Consider the following 21656-nt stretch of genomic DNA (forward strand, 5'->3'; position numbering starts at 1 on the left):
ATTGATCTCCCATTTTCCTCAGCTGCAGCACCGAATAAAGTCTTCATCCCTGCCAATACTCGTTATCTAGCTCATTGGCCTTCTGTGCAGCAAACAGCAGGATCCAGATGCAAGGCCTGGCCTTTCTGGTAATACTGTCATCAACCATTTAATGATGTAGACTTGGTCCCTGGCTCATGCTCTGTGTGTTCTCTTCTCCATCTGCATGCATTGCCTTGATGGTCTCACTCAGTATCATGACTTGAAATAACAGTGTAAGACAACTCCTAAATTCATATATCCGTGCTCAAACCTTCCAACATTCAGTCATAAGTTGAACTGCCTGTGACAGAGATACTTTGTGGTTCTGTACACATTTCAAACTAACCATCCTGAGCCTCCGAGCCTCCTCCACTTGCAGCCTCCCCACCTCAGAAGTGGGTAAATCCACGTTTTGTGTGGTCTGGGCCAAATACATGACTCCCTGCATCACATGGAGGCTGCACTCATCCAAAGAAAGCCCAAAAGAGGGCAGTTTGCGCACACAACGTGTCAGGGCAGGGCTTCCACTCAGTCATTAGGCTACTTTTTTGTGTTTTCCAAGATGATGATTCGGGGAGGAGGGATCTGAAAGGGGGTCAGTCGCCAGGCGAGCTGAGGACCCAGTTCTGCGCCTTTGCCTGTGCCCTGAACAGAAGTCCCTGTCTCCCGAGCTCCGATTTTCCCGAGAGAAGAATGGAGTGTAACCCTTGCCCCTCGGTTCCCTCCCTCCATCAGCTTCCCCTCGAGTTGTGCCCACCATAAAGAGGTGGGTCTGGAGCGTCTCCTCGGGTCCTGGAGTGCCTTTCCCTAGAAGGAAAACTTGAGCCTTGAAGCGCTCCTCCCGTTGGCGAGCACATCTGGAAAACTACACTACCTAGAAGGCCGTGCGTTATGCGTGCGGCGGGAGCTGGGCCAATGACGACCTAGGACGGGAACGACTCCAACGCCCCTCGCCGGCGGGGGCGGGACTTCCGGGTTGTTCGCCGGGGACGCCATTTTTCTCTGCCCTTCTGTCTGGAGCAGTCTGGAGCCACTGAGGGCCCCAGCCGGGACCGCTTTGCAGGTCGCTAGTCAGGACCGAGCAGGGGAGGAGGATAGGAATCCCCGCCGCACCTTTGTACGAGCCTGACTGAGCCTGACCGCCTCCAGGGGCTTGCTCCTGGGTCGTCGTGAAGCCGCGGTCTCTCCTCCCCCGCCCTTCAGCCCCGCGGTCGCCAGGGGCGGCGCCCTGGGTCTGGAACGCGGTTGCCACCGAGGAGGCGGCGGCCCCGGGCGCGCCTGGAAGCCCCGGGCAACCGGCCAGGGCCGGGCACAGGTGGGGTCCGTCAAGCCGCCCGAGGGTCCTTTGTCCCAGCTCTGCGGCCCGGGGGGTGACGTGATGGCGGCAGCGGTGCTGACGGACCGGGCCCAGGTGAGTGGACGGTGGCTTCGCAGTTGCCGCCTCCTTGCCAGCGCGGAGGCGGTTCCCGAAATGGGTGGGAGCCCAGGTATCCCCTATATTTGTCTTCACAGTCGTCGTTCGCTTTGGTGTGTGGAGCTGGTTTGCCACTTAATTTATACCTGGCCGTAAAGGGTGTTGGGCCTACTGGAAAGAGCTCCGTAGGTGGTTGAGTGAATGATGCTTGCTCTGGGGACTCCCATCACCCTTGGCCTGCAAGCATCCTCTCTGGTGGACCAGGTCTCATTCCAGCATGGAATTGGGGGCCTGAGAGGGGAAGGGGAGGGCAGGGCAGGGCAGTAGCAGGCCGACAAATGCGTGGACAGAGACAAGGTGTATGTTTAAGGAGTCTCAGGAGGGTGTGTGAGGTTGCCATGGTTTCCTGCGGCCGCTGAGACATGGACGGTAAGAGCGTGTGGTCTTTTCCTGGACTTTCTACCCATCCGCAGCTAGTAGAGACATTGTGGCCAGTCAGATGCCGTTACTCTCATCGCTACAGCCTGCATTATCCTTGGCCGCTCGTGTTCCGTGGCCCCAAAGTATCTTGGCGTCCGAGACAAGTTCTGTCGGAACCCAGCAAGGAAAGAGGCTGGTGGTTGGTTCATTGTGGAATTTCCTTGGGGGGTCTGGGAGACCCAGGGAGATCCCGGACGGCATGGGAAGCTGTTCTGGGGCCTGTCATTCCCCGGGTAGATGCAGCCCCTCCATTGCCGCTCTGTGGGGTCAGTGAGGAATGCTGAGCTTTTTGTGCCCGTGTTCACAGATACTTTTGTTTTGTTTTGAGACAGGGTCTCGCTTTGTCGCCCAGGCTGGAGTGCAGTGGCGCAATCTCAGCTCACTGCGGTCTCTGCCTCCCGGGTTCAAGCAATTTTCCTGCCCCAGTCTCCCAAGTAGTTGCAGGCATACAGCACGACACCTGGCTGATTTTTAGTAGAGACGGGGTTTCACCATATCGGCCAGGCTGGTGTTCAACTGGCCTCAAGTGATCCGTCCACCTCGACCTTCCAAAGTGCTGGGATTACAGGCATGAGACTCAGGTCCTGCTGTTGTAACCTTTGTTGCTATTATTACCATTTCCCTATTTCCTTGTCGTTTTAGAGCCCTTAGTTTCCGTATTTCACAGTCCACAAGTTGTTTCTGTTGTCCTGTGTCATTCTCTAATGGCTCTTAAATAGGAGGCTTCTCTCCTTATTATGTTCAAAGCATCTCCCTTTCCTCTCGAGCCCAGCACAGAGCTAGGCCCTCAGGAGGTGCTCTGTGATTCAGGCCTCCATCACTGTACAACTTTTCCAGTGGAGCACAATCTGTGACCACATTCAGCAGCTGAAAGGCCAATACTGCTAATTCTGTTTGACTTTCCAGGTGTCTGTGACCTTTGATGATGTGGCTGTGACTTTCACCAAGGAGGAGTGGGGGCAGCTGGACCTAGCTCAGCGCACCCTGTACCAGGAGGTGATGCTGGAAAACTGTGGGCTCCTGGTGTCTCTGGGTAAGGCTTTCCTTCCCTGCTTCACCATGCAGGTGACCTGCCACTTCTTCATTCCACCTTCTGACTCCAGGCCTGGCTGCACAAGGAGGCCTCTAGAACCTTCCTTGCCTCTTTCTCACAGCTTTAGTCATTTTCTACACTCACCTCTTCCTATCTGGTCTCCCTGTATCTCTTTGGGCTAAAGACAGAGTACTCTGGCTCCCAGCCAAAGGAGAAGGTGGTAAAAGAAAATGGGGTGTTTTGCAAACTCAGAGGTAGGATTTCCGGCTGTGCCTCATGAGGGGCTGGTGTAGGAACTGAGAACCACCACAATGGTGTCCTGGCTTCTCTCTCTGGGTCTGTTCATGTCATGTCTATTCTCTATGGTGTTTTCTGCCTTAGAGAGTTCAAGACAAGAATGGCCACCTGTATTAGGGTTCTCTAGAGAGACAGAACTAATAGAATAGATATATATAAAAAGGACAGTTTATTAAGTAGTATTAACTCACGATCACAAGGTCCCACAGTAGGCCATCTGCAAGCTGAAGAGCAAGGAAGCCAGTCCAAGTCCCAAAGCTGAAGAATTTGTCCGACGTTCGAGGGCGGGAAGCATCCAGCATGGGAGAAAGATGTAGGCTGGTAGGCTAGGCCAGTCTAGTCTTTTCACGGATTTCTGCCTGCTTCATATCCTGGCCTCACTGGCAGCTGATTAGGTGGTGCCCACCCAGATTAAGGGTGGGTCTGCCTTTCCCAGCCCAGTGACTCAAATGTTAATCTCTTTTGGCAACACCCTCACAGACACACCCAGGATCAATATGTTGCATCCTTCAATCTAATCAAGTTGACACAGTGTTAACCATCACAAGTCCATCCCTTGTCAACTTGAACCCATACACATCTCCTGAGATCATACATAATCTTCAAATAAAGACAAAAATAATTATGCCTAACATAATACAACTATCCTTCATGCAACCAAAACACACTAATCCCCAACCCAAGTGCTATTACATAAAGGTAACAATACTTAAATGCTGATATGAAGTCAATAAATCTTATATGTCATATGATAAAGGAAATAAAATGCAGATGTTTTATTAGTACAAGTGTATACATCACAAACATGTTTTTAATAAAAGAAGGAGGAAATACGACAATTATAGTCCTCATTTCTGCAACTGGTCACTTGGTCGTAGTTGGTATTGATGGCTGCCTTCTTCTCCTACACATTCTGTATTCACTTTGCCTTCAGCAAGCACCTCAGCAGGTCATGGTTTTTTTCCTGATGGAGTGACCCAAACCTCCATTCCTGAAGGATCTGGGCTATTTGTAGTCCTGCCTGGATTGGGCTGTTGTAGCTTCCCATTGACCTTAATCACAGGGCATGGTAATACTAAGAGATGCCCTAATGGATCTCCTGTATTCCATGCATACTCTTCCTTACCTCCATTGTGGAGTAGACTGATTTCATCGTGATAGTCTGGGTCAGTCATCCCAGCCAACACCGTACCTCCCTTCTTAGCCTATTGACTTAAAGATAGGAGGAGCCCAAAGTGTCCAGGTGGCAATCTTAACTTCCAGTTTAATGGAATCGTCGTGTCTCCTGGTGGCAGCATTCCTCCCTCTGGAACTAAGACTTCTAGGCCAGCAGAATGTAATGTCGCGGGAATAGGAAGCAAAATTTTGCTAGTTGATCACTAGGGGTGATGGTGAGTGGTGCCATTTGCACTTCCACCCCTTGATTCCTGGACCCATGAATCCTGGCTGTGGGAGAAACAGTACCATATATTGGATGCTGATGCAGAGCATACATGGCCTACTGCAAAGTATTGTCACTAGTTGGCATAATTGTGACTTCAAAAGGTCATTGCACCCTTCTGTCAATCCAGTTGCTTCAGTACTATGGGGAACATGGTAAGACCAGTGAATTCTGTGAGCATGAGCCCATTGCCACACTTCTTTAGCTGTAAAGTGAGTGCCTTGGTCAGAGGCAATGCTGTTTGGAATACCATTACGGTGGATAAGGCATTCCATGAGTCCATGAATGGTAGTTTTGGCAGAAGCATTGCGTGCAGGATAGGCAAACCTATATCCAGAGTGTCTGTTCCAGTGAGGACAAACCTCTGCCCTTTCCATGATGGAAGAGGTCCAGTGTAATCAACCTGCCACTAGATAGCTGGCTGATCACCCTGAGGGATGGTGCCATATTGAGGGCTTAGTGTTGGTCTGTGCTGCTGGCAAATTGGGCCCTCAGCAGTGGCAGTAGCCAGGTCAGCCTTGGTGAGTGGAAGTCCACGTTGCTGAGCCCATGTGTAACCCCCATCCCTGCCACTATGACCGTTTTGTTCATGGGCCCATTGGGCGATGACCAGGGGTGGCTGGGGCAAGAGGCTGAGTGGTGTCCACAGAATGGGTCATCTTATACAATTGATTTTTAAAACCCTCCGCTGCTGAGGTCATCCGTTGGTGAACACTCACATGGGATACAAATATCTTCACAGTTTTTGACTGCTCAGGTCCATCCACATCCCTCTTCCCCAGATTTCTTTGTCACCAACTTACCAATCATGCTTCTTCCAAGCCCCTGACCATCCAGCCAAACCGTTGGCTGCAGCCCGTGAATCAGTATATGATCACACATCTTCTCTTTTCTCCTTCCATGGAAAGTGCACAGGCCGGGCGCGGTGGCTCAAGCCTGTAATCCCAGCACTTTGGGAGGCCGAGACGGGTGGATCACGAGGTCAGGAGATCGAGACCATCCTGGCTAACATGATGAAACCCCGTCTCTACTAAAAAATACAAAAAACTAGCCGGGCGAGGTGGCGGGCGCCTGTAGTCCCAGCTACTCGGGAGGCTGAGGCAGGAGAATGGCGTAAACCCGGGAGGCGGAGCTTGCAGTGAGCCGAGATTGCGCCACTGCACTCCAGCCTGGGCGACAGAGCGAGACTCCGGCTCAAAAAAAAAAAAAAAAAAAGTGCACAACCAGGTGCACTGCTTGAAGTTCTGCCCACGGGGAAAATTTCCCTTCGCCACTATCCTTCAGGGATGTCCTAGAAAGCAGCTGTAGTGCTGCAGCTGTCCACTTTCGGGTGGTTCCTGCATATCATATAGAACCATCTGTGAACCAGGCCCTAGTCTTCTCTTCCTCTGTCAGCTGATGATAGGGAACTCCCCGTGAGGCCATCAGTGCAGGCTGGGGGAGAGAAGGTAGGGTGGCAGGAGTGGAGTCCGTGGGCATTTGAGCCACTTCCTCATGTAACTTACTTGTGCCTTCAGGATCCGCTTGAGCCCAATCACGTATATACCACTTACATCTGATGATGGAATGCTGCTGTGCATGACTACTTTATGGCTAGCTGGGTCAGAAAGCACCCAGTTCATGGTAGGCAGTTCAGGTTGCATGGACTTGATGACCCATAGTGTAACAGGCCAAGAGCTGTCTCTCAAAAGGAGAGTAGTTATCTGCAGAGGATGGCAGGGCTTTGCTCCAAAATCCTAGAGGCCTCCACTGTGATTCACCCATGGGGGCCTGCCAGAGGCTCCAAACAGCATCCTTATCTGCCACTGACATCTCAAGCACCATTGGATCTGCTGGGTCGTATGGCCCAAGTGGCAGAGCAGCTTGCACAGCAGCCTTTCGGGTCCCACTCAAAACTGGCAGTCTTTCGGGTCACTCGATAAATAGGCCGGAGTGGCATACCCAAATGAGGAATGTGTTGCCTCCAAAACCCAAATAGGCCCACTAGGCATTGTGCCTCTTTCTTGGGTATAGGAGGGACCAAATGCAGCAAATTATTTTTCACCTTAGAAGGCGTATCTCAACAGGCCACACACCACTGGACCCCTAGAAATTTTACTGAGGTAGAAGGTCCCTGAATTTTAGTCAGATTTATTTCCCATCCTCCGGCACACAAATGTCTCACCAGTAAGTCCAGTGTGTTTGCTACATCTTGCTCACTGGATCCAGTCAGCATAATGTCATCAATGTAATGGACCAGTATGATATCTTGTGGAAACAAAAAGCGATCAAGGTCTCTCTGAATAAGATTAGGACACAAAGCCAGAGAGCTGATAGGCCCCTGGGGTAGGACCATGAAGGTATATTGCTGGCCTTGCCAGCTGAAGGCAAATTGCTTCTGGTGAGCCTTATGGACAGAAATGGAGAAAAGCATTTGCCAAGTCAGTGGCTGCACACCAGGTGCCAGGAGATGGTTAATTTACTCAAGCAATGAAGCCACATCTGGTGCAGCAGCTGCAGTTGGAGCCACCACTTGGGTAAGCTTTCTATAATTCATGGTCATTCTCTAAGATCCATCTGTCTTCTGCTCAGGCCAAATGGGAGAGTTGAATGGGGATGTGGTGGGAATCACCACCCCTGCGTCTTTCGAGTCCTCGATGTTGGCACTCATCTCCACAGTCCCTCCAAGGATGTAACATTGTTTTTTATTTACTATTTTTCTAGGTAGAGGCAGCTCTAATGGCTTCCATTTGGCCTTTCCCACCATGGTAGCCTTCACCCTACCAGTCAGGGAGCCTGTGTGGGGGTTCTGCCAGCTCCTAAGCATGTCTGTGCCTATTTGTCCTTCTGGCAGTGGGAAAATGACCACAGGTTGAGTCTGGGGACCCACTGTAAGTCGGGCCTGAGCTAAAACTCCTGACCTCCAAAAGCCCCTACTTTAACTGGAGGACCACAGTGACGTGTTGGGTCCCTGGAATCAGCGTCAGCTCAGAGCATGTGTCCAGTAGTCCCTGAAATGTCTGATCATTCCCCTTTCCCCAGTGCACAGTTACCCTGGTAAAAAGCCAGAGGTCTCTGGCGGGCGCAGTGGCTCACGCCTGTAATTCCAGCACTTCGGGAGGCTGAGGCGGGTGGATCACAAGATCAGAAGATGGAGTCCATCCTGGCTAACACGGTGAAACCCGTCTCTACTAAAAACACAAAAAAATGAGCTGGGCGTGGTGGCGGGTGCCTGTAGTCCCATCTACTCAGGAGGTTGAGGCAAGAGAATGGTGTGAACTCGGGAGGTGGAGCTTGCAGTGAGCTGAGGTCGCGGCACTGCACTCCAGCCTGAGCAACAGAGCGAGACTCCGTCTCAAAAAAAACCCAAAAAAAAACAGAGGTCTCCTTAGGGAAGGATGGGAGAAAAATTTAACTGCATAAATTGTCAGTAGTGTGGTGGGGTCCTTCCTCAAGGGACCTGACCTCCCCTTCATTCAAGGGGTTCTGGGTCTATAAACTGGCCCAAGTCTGGAAATTGATAGAGGAGGGGCCACGATTCTCTGCTTTTATAATTCAAATTAGTCTTTTGTCCGTTCGACCTGGAAGTTTTCTGCTTATATAAATTAAGTAGAATTGCAGTGGCTTCCTATCAGTTTCACTTCTAAGAACACCGCGATTAATTAGCCAATGGCAGAGATCTACGTAAGTCAGACTATTCTGATTGCTGCTTTGTCTCTGCTGTCCATTATGATAGCTATGCCTACCTTGCCTTTGATGGTTGAGTGCCACCACTTGGCCCCTGCCACCTGGGGATCCAGTTATTCCCAATGTATCTAAATTTTTGTAGATGAGTGACTGCAGTTCCCACTGCTAGATCTGGCAATTACAGGGCTCTTCAAAGATGCAAGTGCTGCCCTCGCAAATCTGTTTCCCAAGGCAATGGTCAAGGGTATGTCCTGTGGACCCTCCCAGCTGGGATGAGTAGGTCTAAAGTTACTAATCCACTCCACCATCCCAGTCGCCCTGAGCCTTTGGATCCCTTCCTCTACGTTAGACCAAGGGAGATCGAGCATTCCCAGCTCGCTCATGATGGGCCATCTTTTAATCCATATTTCAGCTAGCCAAGCAAATAAGCTATTACAACCTTTTTTAGCTCTCCAAGCTGCAACATTAAATGCAGGATCCCTACTTAGTGGGCCCAAATCAATAAATTCAGCCTGATCCATCTGTATGTTCCTTCGTTCCAGCATTATCCCACACCCTTAATATCCATTCCCATGCCTGTTCTCCAGATTTTTGCTTCTATAAATTAGGAAACTCAATTCCTTTCGAGTGCAGCTCACCTCCCCATGGGTCACACTCTGAACCTCACCTCTGTGGGCCCACCAGGACTTTAGTTATAGGTCTAGAAGCAAACAAAGGTGTTGGGCGTGCCAGAGGAGAATCAACGTTATCTTGCCTGGCAACTGCCTCAGGGGAGGCCATCACTGTTGCTTCAGGCAGCACAGGGTTCATCTCCTCAGACAAAGGTGGAAAGGCTGATGGCAGCATGGGTCAGGGAGGGGATGTTGCCACTACTGGGGATGGAGAAGCTGTTTCTTCTGGCAAAAAAGTTTCAAAAAGAGTTTACAAGCTCAGCATCCCCAGCTTCATCAGGGTCCTCCCACACATCCCTATTCCGAGTTTCAGGGTCCCATTCTTTTCCTATTAGTGCCCTCACTTTAACAGTAGACACTGTGCATGCACCTTTTGTTGCAGGTCAGCCACTCACATGACGAGCTTATGTCTGCTTTCCCACAATTTCAGCTCTTTCTCTACAGGAGATAAGACTCAGGGCAATCTTAGCAGATTTGAGGCTTAGTATCTGCTTCTGAAGCCGGGAGTTAGAATCCCTGAGTTTATCATTTTCTTTCATCACTTTGTCCAGTTAACTTAGGAGCAACCAACCAGCTTCATTATGTTCCTTGTTTCTCCACATATAGTCAAATGTATTTCATGAACCACTAAAAATTTAAAAAACTGAACATCCTGCTGTGACAGAGTTATATAAGGACATTTACAGAAACATCAAATAGTATCTACTCTCACCAACGTTTCATAAAAAGAGGACTTCTACTTAAAAAAAAAAAAAAAGAAAGAAAACACAACCCTCAAAGGACAGCTTCATAGGTCTGGAATCACTGAACCTGCCCCTCCCCCTGCCTGCCGGTCCCTGAGGATGACTCTCCAGCTCACATCTCTGTGTCGTCATCACCACCCACCACCCACTCTGTGGTGCTAGTAGTTTCTTCCTTAGTGTAGTGTTTGGAAGGGGAGCCAGGACCCTGGTGTCCAGCCCCAGCCCTGCTCTTTAAAAACTGTGTGGCCTGGTGAAATGACTGACCTTGTCTGTGCCTCAGTGTTCTCATTGGTGAGATGAGGACATACCACATCTGCATCCCAGGGTTGTTACCGGGGTAAAGAGTTATTGATAGGGTTTGGCTCTGTGTCCCCACCCATATCTCACCTTGAATTGTAATAATCCCCATGTGTCGTGGGGGGTAATTGAATCATGGAGACGGGTTTTTCCCGTGCTGTTGTCATGATAGCAAATAAGTCTCGTGAGAGCTGATGGTTTTATAAAGGGAGTTCCCCTACACATGCCCTCTAGCCTGCTGCCATGTAAGACGTGCCTTTCTCCACCTTGTGTCATGATTGTGAGGCCTCCCTAGCCTTGTGAAACTGAGTCCCTTAAACTTCTTTTTCTTTATAAATTACCCAGTTTCGAATATGTCTTTATTAGCAGCGTGAGAACAGACTAATACAGTTATTACGTGAAAAGGGCTCAGAACAACACCTGGGAGACCAGGCTGTGTGCAGGGAGCCATTGCCATCCTGTTGCCATCAGTACTGTTACTGTCATCCTCATCACAATCACTGTCGTTGGCATGCCTGGACCCGGGACGTTCTGGGCAGCGTTGTGAGCCTGGGTTTCTTTGTCAATAAAATGGTGTTGATCACGATGTGGACTTCCTGAGAATGCTGTGAGAAAATCCTCAGCTACAAACCTCATTTTGTCTTGGGTCTAGAGGAAGAGCGTTATAAAACATTTCTTAGGATGCAAAAAAAAAAAAAAAAAAGACTTAGATCAGTGAAATCACATACCTTGTTTCGAATGAAAAGAGTCAGTATTTAATATTTAAATACCTCAGTTTTTCTCTAAGGTATTCCCTAAATATTGTTCACTTTTGAAATGACATAATGCATTTAAATGCTTGGCATAGTCCCTTGGATGTGTTTATATCCTATTAGTACTAGTTTTTGACTTACTGTTAGGAGTAGAGATTCTGCGGCAGCATGACAGGACCTGCTCTTGGTTTCCAGGTCACATGCCAGCTTTTCGTTCCCGTGCACAGGAGTGGCTTCATTCCAAGGTCTGGTCCGCATCCTGAAATCCCAGACTAGACTGAAGGTCTTTATTTCTTTTCACCAGCATCCATGTGTCCACTTTCTTTCTCCATAAACAGGGTGTCCTATTCCCAGACCTGAGCTGATCTACCACCTAGAGCATGGGCAGGAGCCATGGACCAGGAAGGAAGACCTCTCCCAAGACACCTGTCCAGGTAGGAGCCAAGATCTGGGGAGGTCGGAGTCCCTGCTGGCTTGAGACTGGATGGAGACCACCGGCCCTGGAATCCCTTGGGAAGCTTCTCATTGTGGCTTCTCTATATATAACTCCATATAACTGTATCACAGTAGAATGTTCCATTTAAGAGCCATGGAGCCCTTTGACCTGTGGTTTCTCTGTCCTCCCAGCCCCGTCACAGTGTCACCATTCCTGGGAAGGAGTGAGATTTATGAACTAAGATGTGTCCAGGGGTTCCAACTGTGTGGGCCTGAGTTGTGGCTTACCAGTCACCTGCTATGTGGTCAAGATCTCCTGTCTTTATATATAACTTCAGCTAAGTTAACAGTAGCTGCTGTATCAGACAGACTCTAACATTTCAGTGGTTCACATATGATAACTCTTACTCATACCAGGGTCTGTGCGGGTCAGTGGGGAGCTCTGTACCACACAGTTACTCAGGACCCAGCTTCCTTCTGTCGTCAGCCTGTTGCATTAAGATTATCCTAACATCCACGAGCTGGCAGAGAATTGAGGGAATAAGGGAAGTTACACCCACTTCCAGAAATACCAGCTCCCGTCACATTCCACCCACAGGAACTAGACATTTGTCATGGGTCCATGGGTCTGGGAAATGTGGCTGAACCACTTGCCCATGGAGAAGAGCAGAAGGTTTGGTGAACACCTACTCTCAGTCCACTACATTGAGTCTGTTCCTGAAAAGTGTTACTAGAAATCATTTTTATGTCATTGAGTAGTTTGAAGATGTTATCATGTGATACAGTAATGCATAAAACCAAATAGTTTCTGAGCCATAGTAAGTGACTCATCAAAATGTCATTATTAACCTTAAAGAGTGATGCTCTGTTACATTTCCTTCTGAACTCTGGGGAATAGGGCCTTTCTTACTCTCCCAATTTCTCTTTCCAGTTATATTCTGCCTATCAGCCTCTCCCACCTTCTCCTTTCACCCATTCCCTTAGTGTCAGTCAGACACTAAGAAGCAGTATTTCGCCCATGTCTTCCTATATCTCCTGTTTTCCAAAAACCTCAGGGTGACATTTGACCTTCTCTGTCCCACACTCAGGCTGCTGAGGACACTGAGGCCATCTGTCAGGTGTGTGGATTGGTGCCACTGCAGAGCCTTGGCATCTGCCCGCATGGGTTCCTTGAGCTGCTCATCCAACCCTGAGTGTCTGTGCAGTCCCTGTTCAGCCCCTCAGAGTCTCTTCCAGATCGTCCCCTCTTCAATGCCACGTCTCCACTTGAAAATCTCAAAAGCACAAAACTCAACATGCATAACAAGGAACCCATGATCTTGCTCGCTCCTGCCACTTCCCAAGTTTCTGTGAATGGCTCTGCCATCCAGGCAGATTAGGGGACTGGCCCCAACCTCAGACAGGTCAATCCCTCTACCTCCATGAGTCCCTGCATCCAGCCAACCAGACAGTTTGCATCTCCAGGCACAGATGTCTCAGCATGTGAGTGCTGATGTGTCACCAGGCTTTCATGTTGAAAAGGAAGTCCACCGTCTTGTATTGCTTGATCAGCAGCCCTTAAATGTTTATCTCAACTTCTCTTTTCCTTACTGAAAGAGGTCTTGCCCCAGTCATGGCCATTTCCTATACCAGGGTCTAGATGACGCTTCCTTTCATGGACATCCTTTCTTCATTTATATTCTGCTTGTTTTGTGATTTCATCCTTCTCTACTCAACATAAAAATATGCTTGTTTTTTCTTTTTTCTTTTCTTTTTGTTTAGATAGAGTCTCACTGTATAGCCCAGGCTGGAGTGCAGTGGTGCTGTCTTGGTTCACTGCAGTCTCTGTGCCTCAGCCTCCCAAGTAGCTGGGATTACAGGTACACGCCATTACACCCGGCTAATTTTTGTGTTTTTTTGTTTGGTTGGTTTGTTTTGTTTTTTGAGATGGAGTTTCGCTGTTGTTGCCAAGGCTGGAGTACATTGACGCAATCTTGGCTTACTGCAACCTCTGCCTCACAGGTTCAAGCGATTCTCCTGCCTCAGCCTCCCGAGTAGCTGGGATTCTAGGCGCGTGCCACCACGCTCAGCTAGTTTTTTGTATTTTTAATAGAAGTGGGGTTTCACCATGTTGGCCAGGCTGGTCTCCTGACCTCAGGTGATCCACCTGCCTTGACCTCCCAAAGTACTGAGATTACAGGCGTGAGCCACTGTGCCCGGCCTCAAGTTTCTTTTTTTTTTTTTTTTTTTTTTTTTTTTTTTTTTTTTTTTTTGAGACGGAGTCTCGCTCTGTCACCCAGGCTGGAGTGCAGTGGCCAGATCTCAGCTCACTGCAAGCTCCGCCTCCCGGGTTTACGCCATTCTCCTGCCTCAGCCTCCCGAGTAGCTGGGACTACAGGCGCCTGCCACCTCGCCCGGCTAAGTTTTTGTATTTTTAGTAGAGACGGGGTTTCACCGTGTTAGCCAGGATGGTCTCGATCTCCTGACCTCGTGATCCGCCCGTCTCGGCCTCCCAAAGTGCTGGGATTACAGGCTTGAGCCACCGCGCCCGGCCATCCTCAAGTTTCTTACATTTGAAGAAAATAAATGCTTGTGGCTTATGATACATTTGTATATTAATTGATACATTTGTTTAGTATGTGAGCATTTAATTGTCTAGATTTGGCTGGCACCGTGGTTCATGCCTATAATCCCAGCACTTTGGGAGGCTGAGGTGGGAGGATTACTTGAGCTCAGGAGTTTAACACCAGCCTGCGAAACGTGGCGAGACCCCGTCTCTGCAAAATTAAAAAAATTAGCTGGGCATGGTGGCTCACGCCTGTGGTCCCAGCTATTCTGGAGGCTGAGGTAGGAGGATCTCTTGAGCCCAGGAGGTCAAGGCTGAAGTGATCTTATTCAGGCCACTGCACTCCAGCCTGGGTGACGGTGAGCTCCTGTGTCAAAAAAATAAATAAATAAAAATAATTCATGAGAGACCATGAAGCAGAGGCAAAAAATAATAATGATTGTCTACGTTTCATTCACAAAAACAGTGATGCTGTGGACATTCGTATATATAGTTCGTTTTCCACTTGTGGACGAGCATTTTTTGATAATTCTTGGAGTGAAGTTATTGGTTTGTAGGCTATGCAAATGCTCAAGTTTGTAAGATCATTCCTTTTGTTTTCTAAAGCGCCTATGCCAATTTGTACTTAACCAGAAAAGTGAGAGGTTCCACTGATCCATATCCTTTCCATTATAAGGCTTCTCAATGTTTGCTCATCAAATGGACACAGAGTAGTCTCATGTGCTCTTGATTTCCCTTTCTTTCACTGCTGTAATGTTTTAGCAACTTACCATGATTTTTGGTTGATTTATATTTTCTTCTGTGAAAATACAAATCATTTTTTATTTTATGATAAATGCCTATTTCCATTAACCTGTTTTCCTTTCTCTGTTTGCTTGGTAGGGGTTCTTTGTACATATCTTATGCTTACCTTTTATTACTTATATATGCTGAAAAACATATTCTAGGTTTTAATTTTGTCCTCTTACTCTCTTTAAAGTATCTTTCACCAAAACATCTTAATTTACTGTAGTCTAACTTGCGACTTTTCTTATATAATTAATGATTTTTTGTCTTGTATAAAAAATATTGTTTTACCTCCATATTAAAAATATATTTTATTCTAAAAGTTTTAAAACTTGGCATTTGACATTTTTTCAGTGAGGTTGATTTGGAATATATAGTGTGATAGCAATGCAGTTATTTTCGTTCTCCATGTGGCTACCCAATTTTTCTAGCTTCGTTTGCTTAACAGACCATCAAGTTCTGTAATTAAGTATAGTTGGTATTTTACAGGGATTTATATTGAATTTATATAATTTGGGTCAAATTGTCAGTTCATATTATTAAATTCTTCATTGATGTAGATCGTCTTTATTGTCTTCAAATAAGATTATATAATTTTCTTCATCTTGATCATGTGTATTTGGAGTTTTTTTTTTTTTTTTTTTTAAGAGATAAGGTGTTGCTCTGTTGCCCAAGCTATAGTACAGTGGCACAGTCATAGTTTGCCGCAGTCTTGAAATCTGGGGCTCAAGCAATCCTCCCCGCTCAGCCTCTAGAGCAGCTGGGACTACACAGGCTTACACTACCATGCCTGTCTACTGTGTTTTTGGTTTTGTTTTTAAACAATTTTTTAAGAGATGGGAGCTTGCTGTGTTTCTCAGAGTGGTGTTGAACTTCTGGGCTCAAGTAATCTACTCACCTCGGCCTCCCAAAGCACTGGGATTACAGGCTTTGGGGGGCTGAGGTGAAAAGATGAGCACAGGCCGGGTGCGGTGGCTCACGCCTGTAATCCCAGCACTCTGGGAGGCCAAGGCGGGCGGATCACGAGGTCAGGAGATTGAGACCATCCTGGCTAACACAGTGAAACCCCGTCTCGACTAAAAATGTAAAACATTAGCTGGGCATGGTGGCGGGCGCCTGTAGTCCCAGCTACTTGGGAGGCTGAGGCAGGAGAATGGCGTGAACCTGGGAGGTGGAGCTTGCAGTGAGCTGAGATCGCGCCACTGCACTCCAGCCTGGGCGACAGAGCGAGACTCCATCTCAAAAAAAAAAAAAAAAAAAAAAAAAGAAAGAACAGATGAGCACCATACACAGCAGCCTGGCCATTGGTCGTGTGTGTGGTGCTCATCTTTTCTTCAGGCTGTTCCTCAGGCACACGAGACTCTGTGTCAAGCCAGGTCCTCTTAACTCTTTCCTTATGAGCCTTGGAGTGATAGTAACATCAGTCATACGACCTTCACTGTCACCCAGCTTGGAATCATGGGAATCAATCTCCCCTCTGTCCCTGGATTGTCATCAACACCATCCTGCAGTTTCTTTGTACTTTGTCTCCTAAGACTACAGTGTCCTTCCCGCTTTCTCTTTATGGCAACTCTTCTTCACAAGCATAGGACTCACTTCGTTGAGCACCTCTTACTGGATAACTGATTTCTTCCTACCCAGGATTAGCCAAGCTCAAGGTTAAGGACACAGTTCTCTAAGACTACCAGGTCTGTCCAACTCTACTGACACCGACTACAGTTTGGGTCCCAAAGCCATTGTCAGGTTCACTGATTAGCTAAAAAGACTCACAAAACTCCCTAAAACCTATTTTAGTTGCAGTCATGTTTATTACAGCAAAGGGAGCAAATTAGAAGTGACACAGAATGTTGGGTTGGAAAGGTTCCCAACACAAAGCCTTAGTGTCTTCAGGAACTCACTGTGCCCCAGTCTGGCACATGGCAATATGAGCGTAGAGTGTTGCCAACCCAGGAAACTCACCGGCTCTTCATTGTCCCCAGTTGTATTGAAGCCTCATTACATAACCACAGTTGATTGTTTCATCACCTGTGTGGCTCGGTCTCCAGCATGCCATCCTTTCCAGACATTCAGCATTTACATGGTGACTTAAGCCCTAACCTTCTAATCACGTGGCTTAGCTTTCTGGTGTGTCCAGACCTTAACCCGATCAGGATAAACTGTGGAGGGGTCCATAATGAGTTACCTGTTTGCATAAACTGCCAGATGGGGCTGTTGGGTCCCACCGTGAGGAAAAACATTTTGGAAATACTCAGTGTTTACAGGTTACTTTCCACGACTTCACACGAAAAGCATACTTCTCTTTGGGGATTAATTTTTGTTACTCGCTTCCTGTCTTCCATGTGGGCTTATTAGGTGCTCCTTCCTCGTGTTCTTGTAGCAAGACAGCGTGTCCTCGCTTAGTTGCCCAGAGGAAGCTTAACCATGCACAGTGTCATCGTTACTCTGTCTACCCAGGTCCAGTCTGTAATTGTGAAGGTGACTTCACGGACAGATGCATTGTCTCCTGACTCTGCCTGTGCCCCTAGGTCTCCCTTTCAGAATATCCCGAGTCCATGGACCAGGATAGAAAGAAATTGCAAACCATAGAATTTGAGATACAGAAAATAGCAGACACAGAGGCAATGTTTTTATCTACGGTTTTTCACAGAAACGGTAATACTCTTTTTTTCCATGTTGTCCTTTACTAACAGGCCCTTTTGTGTGCTGGATTTCTTTCAGGCAACAAAGGAAAACCTAAGACCACAGAACCTACCACTTGTGAACCAGCCTTGTCAGAGGGAATCTCACTTCAGGGACAACTGACAGAAGGAAACTCAGTGGACTCCCAGTTGGGGCAAGCCGAGGATCAGGATGGGCTATCAGAAATGCAGGAAGGACACTTCAGACCAGGAGTAGATCCCCAGGAGAAGCCTCCTGGGAAAATGAGCCCTGAATGTGATGGTTTAGGGACAGCTGACGGTGTGTGTTTGAGGATCGGACAGGAGCAAGTCTCTCCAGGAGATACAGTCCACAGCCATAACTCATGTGAGTCCGGTAAAGATCCCATGATTCAGGAAGAGGAGAATATCTTTAAATGCAGTGAGTGTGGAAAAGTATTTAACAAGAAACACCTCCTTGCTGGACATGAGAAAATTCACTCTGGAGTGAAGCCCTATGAATGCACAGAATGTGGGAAAACCTTTATTAAGAGCACACATCTCCTGCAACATCACATGATCCACACTGGGGAGAGGCCCTATGAGTGCATGGAGTGCGGAAAGGCCTTCAACCGCAAGTCATACCTTACCCAGCACCAGCGGATTCACAGTGGAGAGAAGCCTTACAAGTGCAGTGAATGTGGAAAGGCCTTCACCCACCGCTCCAATTTTGTCTTGCATAACAGGAGACACACGGGAGAAAAATCCTTTGTGTGCACAGAATGTGGGCAAGTCTTTCGACACAGGCCAGGTTTTCTCCGGCACTATGTTGTTCACAGTGGTGAGAATCCCTACGAGTGCTTGGAGTGTGGCAAGGTCTTCAAGCACAGGTCATACCTCATGTGGCACCAGCAGACTCACACCGGGGAGAAGCCCTATGAGTGCAGTGAATGTGGGAAGGTCTTCTTGGAGAGCGCAGCCCTGATTCACCACTATGTCATCCACACTGGGGAGAAGCCCTTTGAGTGCCTCGAGTGTGGGAAGGCTTTCAACCACCGATCATACCTCAAGAGGCACCAGCGGATTCACACTGGGGAGAAGCCCTTCGTGTGCAGTGAATGTGGAAAGGCCTTCACCCACTGCTCTACTTTTATCTTGCATAAAAGAGCCCACACTGGAGAAAAGCCTTTTGAATGCAAAGAATGTGGGAAAGCCTTTAGCAATCGGAAAGACCTCATTCGCCACTTCAGCATCCACACTGGAGAGAAGCCCTATGAGTGCGTGGAGTGTGGAAAGGCCTTCACGCGCATGTCAGGCCTCACGAGGCACAAGCGGATTCACAGTGGAGAGAAGCCCTATGAATGTGTTGAGTGTGGGAAATCGTTTTGCTGGAGCACAAACCTCATTCGACATGCCATCATCCACACTGGAGAGAAGCCGTATAAATGTAGTGAATGTGGAAAGGCCTTCAGTCGCAGCTCATCCCTCACTCAGCATCAAAGGATGCATGCTGGGAAAAATCCCATCAGTGTAACAAATGTGGGAAGACCTTTTACGGGTGGACAAACCTCAGTTACCCTTCGAGAACTTCTTTTAGGGAAGGACTATTTGAATGTAACCACTGAGGCAAATGTTTTGCCAGAGGAAACATCTTCCTTGGCGTCTGATCAACCATACCAAAGAGAAACCCCTCAAGTGTCTTCACTGTGAGAAAAACCTGTTGCTGAATATTACTTGTCATCTGAAGAGTCATATTAGAAATTCATTCAGTCGAGAGCCTTATTCTCCATCTGATAATTTATCCTGGGGAGAGACCCAGTTGTTATTGTGCACATAGGAAAACCTTCAGCTGCATCTTTCTCCTTAGTTTACAGTGCAATGTTATCTCAGGAATTATTTTCAAAAGGAGGAGGAGACATAGAAAAAATGAAATGCAAGCACAGATCTTTTCAGACTTCTCTGCCAAGCCTATGGTGCTTTGTCATAGATTTCTTAATGTGTTTGGGGGAAGGGAAATGTTTCAAGGTAAAGGGCCTTGACCCTTTTTGTGCTTGTGTGTACATTTATTGCTATCCAGTGTCAGAATAGTTAGTTTAGGAAAAGTCTGCAAACTTTAATCGCACATCTTCTGTGTTCCACAATAGTACTTACTCTTGAGAAGCGTAATTTTATGACAACTTAGGAGGCTTGAGCCATGAAATACTCACGTTTAAGTCAGTAAGGATACACATATTAACACTCAGGCTTTTTTCTTGATGCCCATCTTTTGGTTTACTTCATCACTGTAGCCACATGGTAAATTTTTATTTTTTAAATTTTAAAAAATTACGTAGCTCAAAATGTCAATGGTAAATTTTTAAATTAAGTACAGTGATTCTTCTTTGCTCTTTAAAATTGACAGCATTTCTAGTTCCTTTGACATTCCATATAATTTTTAGGATTAGTTTGTACATATTTACAAAACAGTCTTAGATTTTTACAGAAATTGAGTTAAATCTGTGGATTAATCTGTTAAGAATTGGTATCTTTACTATGTTGGGTTTTGAAGTTCATGAGTTCAGGAGTAGGTCTCTTAATTTATAATAGCTAAGCATTCCTCAAAGTATTTTATTAATGTTAAAATTTTTAGCATATAGATCCCTATGCATTTTTGTTAGAATTTGCATCCTAGTGTGCTTTTTTGTTTGTATGTGTGTAAGTTGAGTGATTGTAAATGGCATTGATGTTTGAACTTTGAATTGCACACAGTTTTTGGTAGTATACAGAAATATAATTTTTTGGACATTGTTTTGCTACCCTGCAACCTTGCTGAGTTCACTTATTATTTTTAGCTATTTTTTTTGACAGAGTCATTGGACTTTTCTATATAGAAATGTCATCTGCAAATACAGACCATTTTTTATCTTTCATCTTATCTGTATACCTTTTATTTCCTTTTTGTTTGTCTTACTGCATTGCACAAGCTGGGACTTTCATTATAACGTTGAATAGGAATAGTGAGAAAGGCCGTCCTTACCTGGTTCCTGATAATAGGGGGAAAATGTTCAGTTTTTTGTTTTTTTGATTTTTATTTGAGACAGGGTCTCGCTCAGTCACCCAGGGTGGAATGCAGTGGCACAATCTTATCTCACCATAGCCTTAAGTTCCCTGGCTCAAGTGATCCCACCACCTCAGCCCCCACCACCCCCCAGTAGCTGGCACTACAAGCACACACTACCACGCCCAGCTAATTTTTGTATTTTTTTGTAGAGACAGGGTTTCACCATGGTGCCCAGACTGGTCTCGAACTCCTGGGCTCAAGCAATCTGCTTGCCTGGATCTCCCAAAGTGCTGGGATTACAGGCATGAGCCAGAGGGCACAGCACGTTCAGTTTTCATCATAAAGTATAATGTAAGTTTTATAAAACACATGTTCTCTATAAGCATAAAAAATGTCCTCTGTTCCCAGTCTTCTGAGATTCTGTGTTGCTATGAATGAGTGTTCAATTTTGTCCAGTGCTTTTGCTCCACCAGTTGTCGTCATGCTATTTTGCTTCTACATCCTTTTGATAGAATGTATTGCTTTGATCAAGTTTTGAATATTGAGCCAGGCTTGCATCCTTAGAACAAAGCACACTTGTTTGTAGAGTATAATATCATTTGACATCATTCCCTTTGTTTGTATTTTGTTGAGGAAATATTCCTCTAATTTATTGGCTAATGATGTGTAGTTCTGTTTCTTTTTTCTTTTGTTTCTTATGTTCTAAATGTCTTATGTGTGGTTTTGATGTCTAGGTGATCTTGACATTTCAACATTAATTGGAAAGAGTTCTCTTCTAATTTTTGGAAGACTGTGTAGAATTGGTGTTCTTTGTTCTTGTCACATTTGATGACCTCTAGTCAACCATTGGGCTGGAGATTTTTCTTCTGGAGGCTTTTACATTACATATTTATTTTATTGGATAGGTAGAACTATTCAAAGTATCTATTTCTTGTGTAATAAATTTTGATAGTCTGTCCTGTTGAAGGAATATTTCATCTATATTTGTAGCATTCCCTTATTCTTTTTTGATAGCAGGATCTGCACTTATATCATTTTATTTTTAATATTTAAAATGTACATACTCGTTTTATGATCGAGTCTTCTTAGACATTTATCAGTTTTATTGTGCACCATGCTGAAAGATGTAATTTTTGCTTCATCTCTCACTTCAAAGAACTAGCACTTTATATTAATTATTTGTCTCTTTCTATTCTTGATTTCTTTGATTTCTGCTGTGATCTGTATTGTGTTCTTCCACTTGCTTTGGCTCTTTGTAACTTTTCAAAGTAGGTTTTTAGATTATTGATTTGAGATTTTTTTGCTTTTTTTTAATGTAAGCATTACATTCTATAAATTTGCCTCATATCACTGTTAGTTTAATCCCACAAGTTTTAATGTTTTCATTACATTTTACTCA

General features: G+C 46.3%; 1 protein-coding gene across 1 annotated transcript; it reads left to right on the forward strand.

Moving 5' to 3' along the window:
- The first annotated feature begins 784 nt into the window (after nucleotides 1–784).
- On the forward strand, nucleotides 785–20845 carry ZNF264 (zinc finger protein 264). Its single transcript, XM_050772040.1, has 4 exons — nucleotides 785–1432; nucleotides 2822–2948; nucleotides 11154–11249; nucleotides 17300–20845. The coding sequence occupies exons 1-4, from the start codon at nucleotides 1400–1402 to the stop codon at nucleotides 18925–18927; spliced, it is 1884 nt and encodes a 627-aa protein (XP_050627997.1). The 5' UTR covers nucleotides 785–1399; the 3' UTR covers nucleotides 18928–20845.
- Nucleotides 20846–21656: the final 811 nt, after the last annotated feature.

The sequence above is a fragment of the Macaca thibetana genome, chromosome 19 (genome assembly GCF_024542745.1).
Source record: "Macaca thibetana thibetana isolate TM-01 chromosome 19, ASM2454274v1, whole genome shotgun sequence".
Classification (NCBI taxonomy): domain Eukaryota; kingdom Metazoa; phylum Chordata; class Mammalia; order Primates; family Cercopithecidae; genus Macaca; species Macaca thibetana.